This window comes from Bos taurus, chromosome 27 (genome assembly GCF_002263795.3).
Source record: "Bos taurus isolate L1 Dominette 01449 registration number 42190680 breed Hereford chromosome 27, ARS-UCD2.0, whole genome shotgun sequence".
Classification (NCBI taxonomy): Eukaryota; Metazoa; Chordata; class Mammalia; order Artiodactyla; family Bovidae; genus Bos; species Bos taurus.
The window spans coordinates 13341075-13357485 of NC_037354.1; the positions used below are offsets into that span (position 1 = coordinate 13341075).

At 38.0% G+C, this 16411-nt stretch overlaps 1 protein-coding gene across 8 annotated transcripts in view; it reads left to right on the plus strand.

Annotated features, from left to right (window-relative positions):
• The window catches only part of TENM3 (teneurin transmembrane protein 3), a 1022495-nt gene that overhangs the window by 589131 nt on the left and 416953 nt on the right, over positions 1–16411 (plus strand). For all 8 annotated transcript variants that reach the window (XM_059882199.1, XM_059882198.1, XM_059882197.1 and 5 more), the window contains one exon: positions 4162–4440. In XM_059882199.1, the coding sequence (XP_059738182.1) occupies positions 4162–4440 (279 nt within the window). The remainder of the gene's footprint in view (positions 1–4161; positions 4441–16411) is intronic.

A 16411-nucleotide genomic window follows, 5' to 3' on the forward strand; every position in this document is an offset into this window, starting at 1 on the left:
ACTCAGAGGGCAAAGAAAGAAATTGAAGTAATGGTATTAGAACCACTGCAAAGAACACAATCTGAAAAAACAAAAAAGCATGGAAAATAAGAATAAAGGTATCCTTGTTTCTTTTAGGTTATTTGAAGCCAAAGATGACTTTAAGCAAGATGGTCATATTTTTAGTCTGGTTCCAGAGCATCTTTGCTGCCTTTCTCTGCCTGTCTCTTTCCATTTCTCCGCATTCACTGAAAGTCTTGCCTGAACAACTGCATCTGAGCCCCAGACTCCCAGCTCCATGGTACCTCAGCCAACTGCCTCTTCTCCCGATCAGAAATCCTTCTTTTCCTCCATCTTCCTTCTGTTTGTCGAAAGTGGCTGTGCTTTCCATTAGTATATCCCATCTTGCTAAACATTGCTCACCTGTAGGAAAAAAATATAATAGCTTAATTTATTCTGATTTAATAACTAGAACTCCCCAGATATGTTTGCATTAAAATGAGGGATCCTACAAGCAAGACTCCTTAACCTAAAGGAGAATCAACAATAATGGAATTTGAAGCACTGGGTACAAAGAGTTTTGATTGAAGGAAAAGTCAACTTTGGTGGTGATGTGGCTCTTCTAAAATTATTTGAAAGCAGTCCTCTCCCTCCCCTCAAATTATACATTTCTCTGTCAATATTACATTTGTCCAGATGTTTATTTTTTGTCATTTTTCATTATGCTCCCCTTTATGCTGGTTTCATTTACATAAAGCATCACTTTTAAATATTTAAAATTTTTAATTTTTAGAATTTTTTAAATTGAAAAATTCTTTAATTCTGTAATGCTTGGCAATTTTTCAAAAGATTCACATATGTAATTCCATAATAACCCTTTTTTTGTCCCCTCTTACTTACGTTGTCCCTCCCCTCTTTCCCTCTCTCCACTGGTAACCACTAGTTTGTATTCTATAGTGGTGAATCTGCTGCTTTTTTGCTTTATTCACCAGTTTGTTGAATTTTGTAGATTCCAAGTGTGATATCATACAGTATTTGTCTTTCTCTGTTTGACTTATTTCACTTAGCGTAATGCCCTTCGAGTCTGTCCATGTTGCTGCATATGGAAAAATTTAATTCTTTTTTATCGTTGAATATTATTCCATTGCATATATATGAATAAGTGTCTATATATATATATATATATATATATATATGCAAGCTTATATACTGCAGCTTCTTTAATCATTGATCTGTTAATGGACACTTAGGTTGCTTCATACTTTGGCAATTGTAAATACGTTGCTATGAATATTGAGATGCATGTATAGTTTTGAATTGATATTTTTTCTTAGTATATACCCAGGAGTAGAATTGCTGGGTCATATGGAGTTCTATTTGTTGTTTTTTGAGAAATCTCTGTATTATTTTCCACAGTGGCTGGCCAATTTACATTCCCCCCAACAATATAGGAGAGGCTTTTTTTCCCCTCCTACATCCTAACATTTGTTACTTGTGTTATTTGTGATGACAGCCATTCTGACAGGTGTGAGGAGGTATCTCATTGTAGTTTTGGTTTGCATTTCCCTGATGTTTAGCAAGGTTAAACATCTTTGGCCATGTGCATTTCCTTGTTATAAAAAATGACTATTCAGTTCTAGCCATTTTTAAATCAGGGTTTTTTTTTTTGATGTCAAATTGTTTTGAGCTGTTTATATATGTTGGAAATTAATTCCTTATTGGTCATATCATTTGCAAGGAACTTCTCCCATTCATTAGGTTGTCTTTGTTTGGTGGATGGATTCCTTTGCTCAACAAAAGCGTAAAAAGCATCTCCTAAACCAAGTCATGACAGCCCTGAAAGATGAAGAAATGGAGTGGTAAATGATTAAGTCCATAAGTGGCTTAAACTTAGGTTCATTGGATTTCAAGTTTAGTGTTCTTTCCCGAGAAAGCAAAAGCAGACTTAATTTAGTAAGGAATCTAACACCTTACTTTCTAACTTGCATTTCAGAAACAGCCCTTAAGAATTTGAATCATTGCTAGACATTGGTTTCAAAGGGTTGGATGTTTAAGGAGTTTGGGATGCACATATCAATTCATAGGGATGATGCCCTAGATATTTATCTGCAAAGTGAACTGTGTTTGTATACCCAGATAACAAATAATCAAGATTGCCATTTTCTGCTTTCCTTCACTCCATAGGTTTTTGCATCAAGATGGCAATAGTGTGAAAAGTCAATAATGTGGGGAATTTTTCAAGTTACATTTCAGAGATTAGAAACAGAGTTCTCACTGTCTTTTAACTCGTCTCTGATTTTTATTCTCCAATGTGGGAACCTCCCACCGGAAAGATGCACAGGATCTTATCATTCATTCTCACACTTGAAAAATTATTTTGGAAACTCAACATGTTTGATGGTGATGTTTAACTGTCTTACACCCTTTCCTCCCTCTCCATTTTAAAGGTGATATAATAGGAATGGATAAGCTCTTTCACATTAACCATCCTTTACATTCCTTTAACTCTCCATGACACTGACCTTTTTTTGGATTTACTTTCATAAGTACAGTCCACACTAACTCTTTGAAAAATACTGGCCATACTGTGTCTTACCTCATTAAGCTTGCCCACTTTCTCACTGTTCAGTGGGTTCTTATTCCCTCCTCTTTATTTTTGCTGTTTTCTTTTTGACATACCTTTTGGTGCAGATGCATGTTCATGTCTCTCTGAGATAATTTGTAGCTAATTGTAGCAACAGATTTTCATTATTTATGAGTGTCATTGTCAGAATCCATCTGGAAGTCTGACTGAGATGAGGCAGATTCCTCCTCCTGATCTGACCGTGGTCATAACGCAGTGAACCACTCTGGTTAAAATGGGCTGAGTGCTGGAGGCCGCTAATATTTTTACAACCAAATATTTACTATCGTGTGCATTATGTTTGATTCATTTCCTAAAAGAGTCAAGACATTATTTTATTACAAATAATTTATGACACACTCTTTTAAAAAATGTAATGTATGTTATTTCTCATACCAGCCAATTAACTTTAAAGTGTTTGTGGATAGGTAAGAGAGGGAAGTGGGAAAATGAAAAGGATGCGTAAAATATATGCTTAATATTCTTAAAAGGTTGGTATTATAGGGTAGGATTGAAATCAGTCTTGGTATACTATTATTCTTTTTCCTGTATTTTGATTCTAGTTGGTATCTAAATCTCAGATTCTACCATGCCAATGAGACAGGCAATAGAAGGCCCATATGTATATGCATCCTCTAAGCAAACAGTTTTCTCTCTCTTCTCACCCCTGGTATCATAAAACATAGGTGAAATTTCAAGAGTAAACACAGGATTGGAAAAGCCATTAATAATGGCAGTCATTTGAAAGTGTCACCTAATTTAAACACTTTGCTTTAAGTTATTGCAGTGTCATGAGTTTTATTATGCTCAATTTATTAGTGAAAACCTTCAGGGTTCACAACCATTTATTTTTCAGGGAACTTGATTTTATCATTAATTTGTAAATACATAATACTCCTACTTTATTTTTTAGAGTGCACTTTATTTGCACAAATGGGTTTACTTAGATCAATACAGATGTTTCTAGGTGTTTATTAAAGCAGAAGTCAGATGTCTGCACATTTTCAAGACTTTACACTCCAAAAGTTAGTGTATGTTTGTACACAAAAGCACAATATTTTTATTGGTTGTTAAGTGGAAAACTATAATAGAGACTGCCCAAACCCCTGTTTGTAATTAGCAGGTAGCTTATTCTAGAGGGCAGTCTTTTCTCTTCCTAAGGGGTGACTTCCGGGTGGAAAAATCCTAATGTTTAGGATAAGAGCTAGGACCAGGGAAATACTTCTCACAGTTTCTATCAATGATAACTAAGGCTTTCTCTGGGTTGAGTTTTCATGGGCTGGACCACTTTTCCTGCCCAGCATTCTGGAGGTGCTTATGGGCTGAAATAAGGCGCCCTGAGCTGCGGTGGGTGGAAAGTCAGAGATGGACCCCCCTCACACCCACCCCTCCCCTAACTAGACCTTACTAGATCACATGTCACGTGAAGCTAATGCCAGTACCTAGTGCTGAGAGCTCAAAAATCTGGATGCTTAAGTGTTTGTTTTTTTTTAAGAAAATAAAATCTTAAACGAAATGTATACTCACTGGTTGTTATCTTTTTTTTCCCCTCTAATTAGGACAAAATTTTACCCTAAGGCAGTTAGGCGTTTGTGAACCAGCAACTCGAAGAGGACTGGCATTTTGTGCGGAAATGGGGCTTCCCCACAGAGGTTACTCGATCAGTGCAGGGTCAGACGCCGATACTGAGAACGAAGCAGTGATGTCCCCAGAGCATGCCATGAGACTGTGGGGCCGGGGGGTCAAGTCAGGCCGCAGCTCCTGCCTGTCAAGCCGGTCCAACTCAGCACTCACCCTGACAGATACGGAGCATGAAAACAAATCCGACAGTGAAACCGGTAAGGTCCTTTTTGTTTGTGGCTTTATAATGTTGGCGGCCGGTGCTTCCGTCTGTTTTGGTTGACTCTGGAGGAATGGCTTTCTTCCTTCTCCTCTTTCCTTCTCTTTTTTTCTTCTTCCTTTCTTCGCATTGCAACACAGTAGCACTCAAAAAATGTCCTTCAGTATTGCATTATTTTTCCTAGGGGAAAAAAAGTCAACATTCAACATCAGAGTGTTAAGTTGTGTTATGCAAGCATTCTCTGTTGTGTTAGCTATAGTTTTGAAAAACAGTCTAATCATGTACAGAAAAAAAAAAAGGTTGGCTTTGACTTATCTTGAACCATGTCACCTGTTATCCTCCACGGAGTAGCAGAACAAGTAGTGATAAAATTTACCCCAGAGCCAGCTTGTAATCAGAGATGTCTTTGTAGATTCCTCTTAAAAATATCTCAAAGAAGTTCCAGAATCTCAGAATGGATGAGTGAGCACACAGAATGGTTTATTAACAGGGCTCAAGTGATTGAAGAACAAATTTGATCATGCTTTTAACTTACTGGTTGATGAAAGCAATTGAAATCTTGATGAAGAGAAGGGAGTGTGGTCTTTGATGTGCTTTGGAGACTGGATTACTCTGCAATTAAATCCTTGCACAAAAATTGGATTTTTCGGGTATCCAAATAGCAGTTTTACATACTTTAAGAGAAATATCTTTATAAATTATTTTGATCTTTCCCTATCGCCAATGCAAAATGATAAAGAAGCAGTTAGTGTATATGCAGTAATAGATTTAAAAGGAAGTTTAGTTTTTAGTCAACACAGCTTCTAGGAAAAATTGGAGTATCAGCACCAATGCACCAGACAAGAAAATGACATTTCTTCTTTAGCGTTTAATATGAACAGTGCACTTGCTGCTTTAACCTGGTTATTAATGCTGTGTGTATATGATGCATCAAAAGCAAAGAGAAAATTAAAATGGAAGAATTGTGTGACTTGTGAAAAGAAAGATGGTGTTTTACCAATGGCATTTTATTTTTATTCTTTATGGAGCAACTTTGTCAGCTTCACTTTGTGATAGGAAAACAGGTCCATTGTCGGCGTTCAATCTCAGCCAGGTCACTGAATGAAGGGGTAGCTAGTGCGTCATACTGCTTGTTACTTGTTTTCTTACTATTAGAAAAAAAAATCTGCTTTAAACCAATGAAAACAATATCTCATGGAGACTATTTTAGTGCATTAAAACAAAGTCATAATCGATTAATAATAGAAACTCATATAGAGTTGTGAGTTATTGGTGGAGGCTAGCTTCATCCCAACCCAAAACAGGAAATAAGGACAGTTCTGCCTGACACAACGAGTCTTAGAATCTGACTGTGGTGTTTTCCTGAACCAAACTGTCCACCTCAGTGAAACCTGGGTTTCTACCACTTTTCACTGTGGATTCAGAAGTCACTCACCTTAAGTAAGTAAGATTTGGCATAAACTTTGCTTCCTGTCCATCTATATCTTTACATAACCCTCTTCAAGCAATTTTAGGTACTATGGTTATATTCAAATACATGATTTGATGTTTGATTTTCCTAAAATATGTGTCAAATTTTGTGATGGTTTCGGAAGAGAGCAGAGGAGAGTGCAGGAGGACAATGCAAATCAGTTCTGATTTGCTGCATCATGAGCCGTTCATCTGCATATCCATTAAGTATTGTCCCACATTGGGTCAGATTGCCACACACAACCTGTGAGGCATCTCTCTCTCTTATAACAAGTATATCTTGTTACTGTGTCTGTATTGCTAAAAGATAATTTAATTTTTATTATTTTTTAAATTGTATGTCTGCTAAAATGGTCTCACAATGAATTCCCAAACACACACCATTTTGTTCTTTTCAGAAAACATAAAACTTAGAAATTTTTCCACTTTTAGTTAACCAACATGTCTATTATCCAAATGATTGGAGGCGGGAAGCCTGTTGAGTTTCCCACATCACTGCCCCCTCTCTCGGCACGGATTATTTTGAACTAGGGAAGGAACTTGTTGCCCCAGGAATCTCCTTGTCCCTTTCATGATATAAGGGCAAGAATGAACACTTAGACTGATCTGTTTCTCCATGTGGTCATTCTGAACCAGAATGAAGAGAGACACGGACAGGGTGTCAAGGGCCTTGCCTTGAGATTCAGAACATATGGTAGCATTTGTTGAGAGTAAATAGGTCAGTCAAAAGTATAAAGTGTCAAAAACAATGTTTGTTGAGCTGGGCAAGTGATGACTTCAACTTATGTTTACTCTTTCCCCAAGGTTTGGCTGGGGTTATTTTTTTAAACAACATTTTGACGGTCTAAGAACTCCCAGTGAGTCAGCTCGGGGAAGGAAATAAAAGAAGAAATAAAATAGATATGACCTCTTATTGCAGAGAAGGCAATGGCACCCACTCCACTACTCTTGCCTGGAAAATCCTATGGACGGAAGAGCCTGGTAGGCTGCAGTCCATGGAGTTGCGAAGAGTGGGACATGACTGAGCAACTTCACTTTCACTTTCCACTTTCATTGGAGACGGAAATGGCAACCCACTCCAGTGTTCTTCCTGGAGAATCCCAGGGATGGGGGAGCCTGGTGGGCTGCCATCTATGAGGTCGCACAGAGTCGGGCACAACTGAAGTGACTTAGCAGCAGCAGCAGCAGACCTCTTTTTGAACACTGGATCTTTCATAGATTTCATATGTGTTCTGTAGGAACATTTCAGATCATTTATTCTGAATTTTCAGTGATTGGTCAGAAAGAGCAAGATTGCATTGAGATCCATTACATTAAGGTCTGGGGAACATAATCTTCTGATATTTACATTACTTATCATTTGGAATTGTGGAATTAAATGAGAATATTGAGGCTCTTTTTTCTGATATAAAAAAGCGTTTTGTTATTACCCAGGGTCTTCTAACATCTTTTTAAACAATATCCTCAAAACTTTTACCAATTTTTACTATTATTACTACTTTTAGTCAAATATTGGACTTCCCTGGTGGCTCAGATGGTAAAGACTCTGCCTGCAATGCTGGAGACCTAGGTTTGATACCAGGGTTGGGAAGATCCCCTGGAGGAGGGCCTGGCAACCCACTCCAATATCCTTGCCTGTAGAATCCCCATGGACAGAGGAACCGGGAGGGCTACAGTCCATGGGGTCACAAAGAGTCAAATATTTCTAACATAGACTTTCTAAAATAATTCATTTTGGCATTCTTAATTGCTCTCACTCTGAAAGGTTATTGATTTTCCAGCTGTATTTTCCTTTGACTTCCAATTATTTAAATTTTATAGTTGTATTCACTTGTGTGTGAGCTTGCAGTGTGTCCTAAGAAGCCCTGTTATATCACTAAAAGTTGAAACAAGAAGGATGTGCATAAAATAACTCACCAAAGTGAAACTAACCTAGAAACCATACACTGTCTTATTTCTCCCCTCAGTTTAGAAGGGGAGTTTCGGTTGACTGTTTTCATCATTTGAGGTTAACTGTGAATAAGGCTATTTTCCCCAGAAAACAAAATAGTATTCAACATTTGTGAAATCATGTAAGCCAATTGACTAATGTTCTAGTTATAACTTCAAAGAAAAGTCTAGTCACTAAAAGTGACTAGATTTCATTTATTTATTGATAAATAGGCCAACAGTTCAAGTTAAGAAGGCGCTGGGACTGCTGTGAGGCTAATGAAATTTTGATGGCCTGAGCATCCCATGGGAGTCAAGGAACACTCGGACTATGTCACATGTCTCCATGTTAGCAGAGATTCTAAACAAGTGATAAAACAGATTCTTTTGCAAAGCTAACTCTTCACCAACCATGAGGAGTTGAAGTTAAAAAGCATTTTGAGAAAAAAAAAAATTGTTACAGTAGATTGAATTTCATATCAAATTCCAAATGTTAATATTGTTCTGAATTAAGGACATGGGAGAAGACCTTTCTTAACAGGCATTGACAACTTTCTGAGTCAACTGCCTTGCTCCAGGGCAAGTACTGGAGGGGCAGTGGTTTGTGACCACCTGCAAGCAGTGGTTCTAGGAAGCTGTTGAGAGGTTACAAAATAAATGTGATGAGATGCTGTAATCAAAGGGAAAATTGCCAGTATGTTCTCGATGGTTCGAGGCATCTTTCCCTGTCTCTGATGGATTGTTAAAAGACCCCTGACTGAATGCCCACTCTCTAGCCTTGCAAGTAATCTGATTTAAATTCCAAATATCTATTTAAATGTCAGGAACAAAGGACTTTTTTCCTCCCAAAACATCAAGCTTTAAGCTTTAAACGTGTTTTATTTGTGCATCTTTTCCCAGAAGAAGACTAGCATGCATTCAGTGTTATTATCCTTTGTCAGCCAGCAGCTCAGTGCTGTGAAAAATGCCTCAATTCAAAAGCACGGTGCACAGGGTGTTAATCCTCTCATTGAGCCTCTAAGATGGCTTGCTCTTGAGACACCCAGAGCTCTAGCTCCCAACTTCCCCCATCTCTGCCTGGCCGCTTGGGTCAGCTGTATGGCTGGCACCAGAGATGTAGAGGTCTCTTCCTTCTGCCTGTCTCCGCAGCCTCTTATGCCTTTTGGAAAGCGATGACCTTTGACATCAGGCAGACCAAGAGGAGCTGGCTCTCTTCTTCTGTCTTATTGTGGCTGGGAAACTTGAGAGCCTTCATTGAGAGCAACAGATGAGGAGGTGTTATTGAGGGCAGACTTCCTGGGTTGGTATTGGCTCTACTGTCTCCCAGCTGTGTGACTTTGGGCAAGTGACTTAACCTTTCTGTAGTATACGGAAATCACCAATGGCATCCGGTCCTTACAGGGCTGCTTACAGGTCCTTACAGGATTAAATGGACTCTTGAATAGGCAGTGCTTAGAATGACAGTGCCTGGTGTCGGGTGAGTTCCAAATAAGGGGTGGGGGGATACTCTTTCTGTTAATTGTAAATGGTGGGAAATTATATCTCCTTATTAAGTGTGGAGATTAAGTTAGGGACACAGTATCAAGTACCGACACAGTTTGGGCCCACAGTCAATGTCCCCTCCCTCTGTGCCATCCTCCCTTTGTCTGCATTAGTCGAGTATCTGTGCATTTGGTGAAATGAGGGAGAAAGAATGGTCTCCTCCAGAAGGGGCACTGCCAATTTGCATAGCCTGGAATCTCTGTCACCATTTATTGACTCTCTTATTTTTCTCTAAAATCTCACATACTTTTTAATTCCCTGTAATTAAATGAATGAACGTTAAGTGGGGCTGATAATTAGTCTGATGGCTGTAGACTTCAAAGAAACCAGCCTGTTCCTTCCCCTCCTGGTCAAAGGAAATTTCAAAAGTGGTGCTTCCCTCCAAGGCATGTCACTTAGACAGCCAGTCAATTAAAAGGCGATTCAAGTGATGCTCATCAGTTCACATAATAAAGTAAATCATTACTGGAAGGCTTTATTTCTCACCTGGGATCTTAGCAATATACCTGTGGTAGGACCTCACTCTTGCCACAGTGACTGTGCAGTTACTAAAGTATCCAGGGATGATGTGGCTAATAATAAGGGTACAGCATTATTGTGCAATATTTTTAGGGGAAATAGAGACTTGATTTGCTGGACTAAAACACTTTTAAAAACAAAGGTACTTATGCTTTGAAATAGTATTTTTAAAGTCTGCTTTCTATATGGATGTGTGTGCGTGGTCATTCGTGTCCAACTCTATGTGTTCCCATGGACTGTAGCCCACCAGGCTCCTATGTCCATGAATTATCTAGTTAAGAATACTGGAGTATGTTGCAATTTCCTCCTCCAGGGGATCTTCTTGACCCAGGGATCGAACTCACATCTCCTTTACCATCCATTACCATTGCACCATCTTTATGGATAGATAGATTCTAAAAGTTGAGCTACTGTACTTAAAAAAAAAAAAAAGATATACCCCTTAAACCAATTTGACAAACTATTGTAATGATGTTTACATCACTCTCACAACAGAGTACACTTTATTTTGCAATCCAAATTATGTTGTTGGAAAAAATATGTTCTCTGAAAAAGTGTTTGTTGTTGTTATGTATCACTCAGTTGTGTCCAACTCTTTTGTGATCCCATGGACTGCAGCCCACAGGCTCCTCTGTCCATGGGATTTTCCAGGCAAGAATACCTGGAGTGGGTTACCAGTCCCTTCTTCAGGGGATCTTCTAGACCCAGGACTCGAACCTGCATCTCTTGTGTCTCCTGCATTGGCAGGTGGAGTCACCGGAAATATCCCCAAAAAAGTGGGCATGGAGGTTATTTCCTCTGAGCAACTGAATAAATGTGAGAGAAGAGAAATGGAAGGATTTGTAACTATTCTATCACCAATTAAGATCTAGAATAGTTTGGGAGAAACTGCTAGTGACCTTGGAGTACCCTGGTATGTCGTATACTTGTAATGCTTCTAGCCACCACACAGGTGTCATTTCTCTCCTGGCTCTTTTTACAAAAGGAGAATATTTGAGTTTTCCACAAATAATTTGAAGAGAGGTGTATAATTTCACCTAACTAGCCTAATTTCATTCCTTCAACTTGATCTTTATCAACTCTCAGCCTACTTTGAAAATTGATTGTAAGAATGAAGGTGGAATTCCACTGCTGTGAGAAATAAATTTCACGAGATTCTACCACACATACTGAACCATAACTTGAATATAAATTCCATCTTGGGCCCTCTTCTGGCATGTAATGGTCAATTCTGGCATGTTCTACTGTTGTAAATTATATTTTATGTTTTAGGTGCTCTGGGATGTCAAAATAGCAAAAGTAATATGTTGCATGCTTACTAAATCAAGGTCAGAATGAAAGTGCGGCTTTGCAAAGTACAAATAGTTTCCAATATATAAAAATAATTACATCACCGTGATGTGTGTATGTTTGTAGTTTAAATAGCAACTTATACCATTCTTTAAGCAAAAGCTTCTATATTTTATTTGGGATGAAATATATTCACTTCATGGATATGTTACAAGTCACTTAAGCACAGTAAGTGATGATTTAAATAAAATTTTTTAAAAATTTAGTACTATGAAACTAGAATTAAGAATACCATAAAGTCCACAACCATGGTTGTTATCACTTAAGTATTTACATATATTTATATTTTCTATTCTAAGAGGATTTTTGGAATTCTTGACAGTTTGCTCTTCTTTACACAAACATTGCCATTTCTACAAAACAACTTGCATTTTAAGTATTTTTGTTCAAAGTATATAGAATATATGCTTTTTCTGTTTAAAAGCCTAATGTTCTTTTAATTGTTGAGTTGAAATCAAAAGAAAGCATACCAACACATATCAAAACTGATGATGTATGCTGTTTTAATTTTTGAATGTGTTTTGATATCCTTGAAAAATCACAGCAGTAGCAGTAAAATTGTTTTAATTAATGAATTGAATAGCAGCAAATGCTGAATCAGGTTTATTGATGTAATTATCACTGAAATAGAAAAGATAAGTGTTAAAGCCATAGAACCTTAGTTTATTTGCCATTTCAAGGGTATTCAAGTGTTTGAAGAGGAACTAACTGATTTGGGGGGTGTGTTATTTATAGAATATTCTTCTCAGGTCATAATAATTCTGTTAATGAGCATCACATCCACATACAAGTTTAAATGTGAAAAATCTACATTATTTACTAAATAGCTTGAATGAGGGTTTCACTGTATTGGAATTTTCTTCTCTTTATCATTTGACTTGAGATAGTTTTCCATAATGATTAGATTCTAAACTAAATGTAAAAGCTTTTTGAATTCATATTAAAATGGATACAAATGCATATAAACTTGAGAAAGGAACAATTTAAAATGTCTTGGGAGAAGGCAATGGCACCCCACTCCAGTACTCTTGCCTGGAAAATCCCATTATGAATTGTACCTTGACTGTAAACATGAAGTCACACAGAAGCCAAAAACTGAATAAAGTTGGGACATGACTTTTTGAATTGATTTCTTAGTATAGCAACTACATTTTCATTCAATGAGTAGTCAATGTTAGGTATTGTACCAGGGGCTGGGGGGAAAAAATGAGTAAGATATAGTCTCTGATTGTAAAAATTCACAGGCTGGTTGGGCAAATCGGCAAGTAAATATTGCATTGTAATTTTAATGTGCTAAGTAATACTACAACACAGAGTGCAGAATTGATGTCCGCATAGAGCAGATTCTTGCCACAGAGACAGGAGAGGCAGCAGAGGAAAAATGGTTTCATAAAGGAGGAAGGAAGCGGCATTGGTTATTGTTGTGGTTGCCACCCAGTTCGGTCGTCCAACTCTGCGACCCCATGGACTGCAGCACCCCAGGCCTCCTGTCCCTCGCCATCTCCTGAAGTCTACCCAAGTTCATGTCCATTGCATCGGTAATGCCGTCCAGCCATCTCATCCTCTGACATGGTCTTCTCCTTCTGCCCTCTATCTTTCCCAGCCTCAGGGACTTTTCCAGTGAGCTGGCTATTGGCATCAGACGACCAAAATACTGGTACACGGGCTCAAAGGATGTGCAAAAATGCAAGAAGTAGACAAAGCAACGAAGGAGAGGGTGTAAAATCCCCGTGAACTGTTGCAACAGTTGCAGGCTGTTTTTGCCTGGAACACAGGTTGTGTGTGGATGAGCGATGAGTGTTTGGTCTACAGATAACCCCAGACCAGACTGCAAAACACCTTCAATGGCCATGCTCAGGAATTTGTACTTTTTCTGTAGGTAATGGGAGTTTCATGCAAAGGAATATTACAGGCATATTTACCATTTACAGAGCACCTTGAGAGCAGTGTAGGGAGTTGGCTGTCTTTCCCACAAAGGGAGTAAGCTCTGTCGGGCCACGACCCTGTTCACCCTTGTGTCTCTGTGCTCCCTCATAAAGTGCCTGATCCTGGAGCCAGAACTGTGGCTGAACAGCTCCATGATTGGAGGTCAAACTTGAGAGGAAACTAGCCAATCAGGTAGTTATAATTAGCAAAGTGAGAAAATACAAATGTTTGAACCAAGAATTGGAAAGGAAAGGGAGACATTAAAATTCGACAGAATGAAAACTTGATTAACTCTGCACTGGGGTTAGGGAAGAAGAAGACATTTAAAAGACTCTCTAACATGGAAGTGATGGTGTAAATCCAAGTGGGAGCTTAAAGCTTATTGTTTAATAAATTCAGTAATTCAGACAAGGCCAGGTTGTATTTGAGGGGTGTGTGGAACATCAAAATTCAGAATAGATTAAGCAATTATATATATATCTATGTGCTTTGCTGGTAGCTCAGATGGTGAAGAATCTGCCTGTCGATGCAGGAGATGCAGGGTTCATTTCCAGGGTCAGGAAGATCCTCTGGAGGAGGGCATGGCTATCCATTCCAGTATTCTTGCCTGGAGAATTCCACGGACAGAGGAGTCTGGCAGGCTATAGGCCATGTGGTTGCAAAGAGTCGGATATGACTAAGTGACTAATACCTTCACTTTTCATATATATAAAATTCAGTTAGATTTTGTTCAGAAATATTTACCCTATGATCTGTACAATTGCAGTGAAAGCCATGGGGCATAATCAAACTTCTCCCCAAAAGCAGATAAAATGAGAAAAGAAGAGGAATGAAGGTATAATACTGAGGTCACCAACATTTAACATAAAGTTATAGAAGAAGCACCAATGAAGGAAACAAAGAGGGACTTTCCATAGAGACAAAAGGAAGTGTCCGTTCACGAAGACCACAGAGACAGGAAATGATTAGCAGTCAGACATTTCCATAGCCTGTGGACTGCACAGAGGATATGAATTTCCGAGTAGCGCGTGTGGTCACCAAGTGGCAGTGGGTGGAGAGATGAACGGAAACCATGGCACCAGCAAGTGCAGATTTTTCTCTCCAAACCTGAACTAAGGAAAGGGTTAGGTGTAACTCCTGGGGAACACAAGGGCAGGGATATTTTTATATTGGAGGACATTTCAGGATCTTTCCTAGGAAATGGACAGGGTGATATTATAACAGGAAGATCGAAGTGAAGATTTAAGGGGAGATGAGGTCTGGCCTCTGAGAGGTCAGGAGCAGAGAGATCTTGAAATAGAAACTTAGGTAACTGAATTCCTCAATACTTTTTATCTTCTAAGGTACTTTTCATCTTACAATTTTGTGTACATCAGTAGCTTAGAGTTTGCTGTAGGAGAGATATACGTTTAAAAGGTATCTTTCTGGGACTTCCCTGGTGGCCCAATGGTTAAGATTTCACCTTCCAATGGGGGTGTGGGTTGGATCCCTGGCCAGTGAGCTAAATACCATGTGCCTCCTGAACCAAAATACCAAAATACTAAAATAGAAGAAGCAGCAGCAATTTTGTAACAAGTTTAATGAAGACTTTAAAGATGATCCACATCAATAAAAAACTTAAAAAATAAATACAAGGTACATTTGTATCTACACTAATTAAAGTCATAGCAAATATCCAGGCAGTGTAGGAAAAATCGATGATATTCAATGGAGTTAAAAGTTCATGTCATCAAAAGGTTTGGGGGAAAGTACATTTTTATTCAAAATTGATATTTTGTTTAAAATAGCTTTATAAAACTATTAAATATAGCACACCTAGAGTTCAATGAAAAACAGATAATTATCTGGATCTTGAAATAACAGGATTGCTCTCAGTACAGGATTCCCCATACAGACACATAGATAACTTCTTAAATCCTTTCCTTGATCATTGATTTGTATGTGTGTGTATATGATCTATATAAAATACATAGATATATAATAAAATAGACATATGGATATATAAAATGAAAGTAAAAGTCGCTCAGTCATGTCTGACTCTTTGTGACCCCATGTACTATACAATTCATGGAATTCTCCAGGCCAGAATACTGGAGTAGGTAGATTCCTTCCCCAGGGAGTCTTCCCAACCCAGGGATCAAACCCAGGTCTCCCACATTACATTGCAGGCAGATTCTTTACCAGGTGAGTCACCAGCGAAGCCCAGTATATAAAAGTAGATATGATAAATTAAAAATAGATATATATTTATATATGGATCATACACACACCTATATACATACATAAGTGTGTTTGTATAATCTTTGCCCCATGGTTTAAATTACTAGCTTAAACATAAGTCTTGGGATTTCCCTGGCAGTTCAGTGATTAAGAATCCAAGCTTCTACCACAGGGAGCACAAGTTTGAGACCTCATTGAAGAAGTAAGATCCCATAGGTCGGGCAGTGTGGCCAAAAAAATTAAAGAATAAGTCTTTGCACCTTAGTAACTCCTGCATGGTTTTGCACTAGCCACACTGTCTTTTTGCATAAAAACAAAATGCATATTTACCAACATAAAATTATACAACCAGATTTGATTATTAGCAAACACTCGAGGAATTACCCAACATTCATTTTTTAAAAATACACAAAAGAGAGTAAAAAACAGACCACAAGTGACATGTCTGAGAAATAGAAATAGGCTATAAAAAGCCAGAATGGTAGTTATTATTTGCTTATGCATGTTTGCGTATGGAAAACTGTGACTTTGTGAAATGATTATTCAGACTAAACTGAATAATGGATTTGCTTTAACTGGTTAATATCAAAGTAATCAATTGGAAGTAGGCTTGCTCTTCCAACTGGTTTTTATAGAAGTGTTAAAGTTCACAAAGAGAAATCTTAAAATTTTGACATACAGCAGCTGGAGATTCCTGGGGGACTGGAAAGTGTTTGAATGAAATGTCAGTTGCTACAGAAAACAAGTAGAAAACATTCCCTTATAATGGACTGTGTCTCATTTCCTGTGAGTGGAGCACCGTTGTCTAGATTGTACAAAATGTGCTCAAAGGTAACTTAAATTGTTTAAATGAACCTATTTAGGAAGTTTAAAGACTTCAGATAATCATTAGAATTTTTTAAGCATTTAATTATTATTTGTATTGTATCAATAACACAAGGAAAATGATAGGTGATAGAAATAATAAAAATGGAACTTTAAACCAATTTTAAGTATAAAATATTATAAGTGTT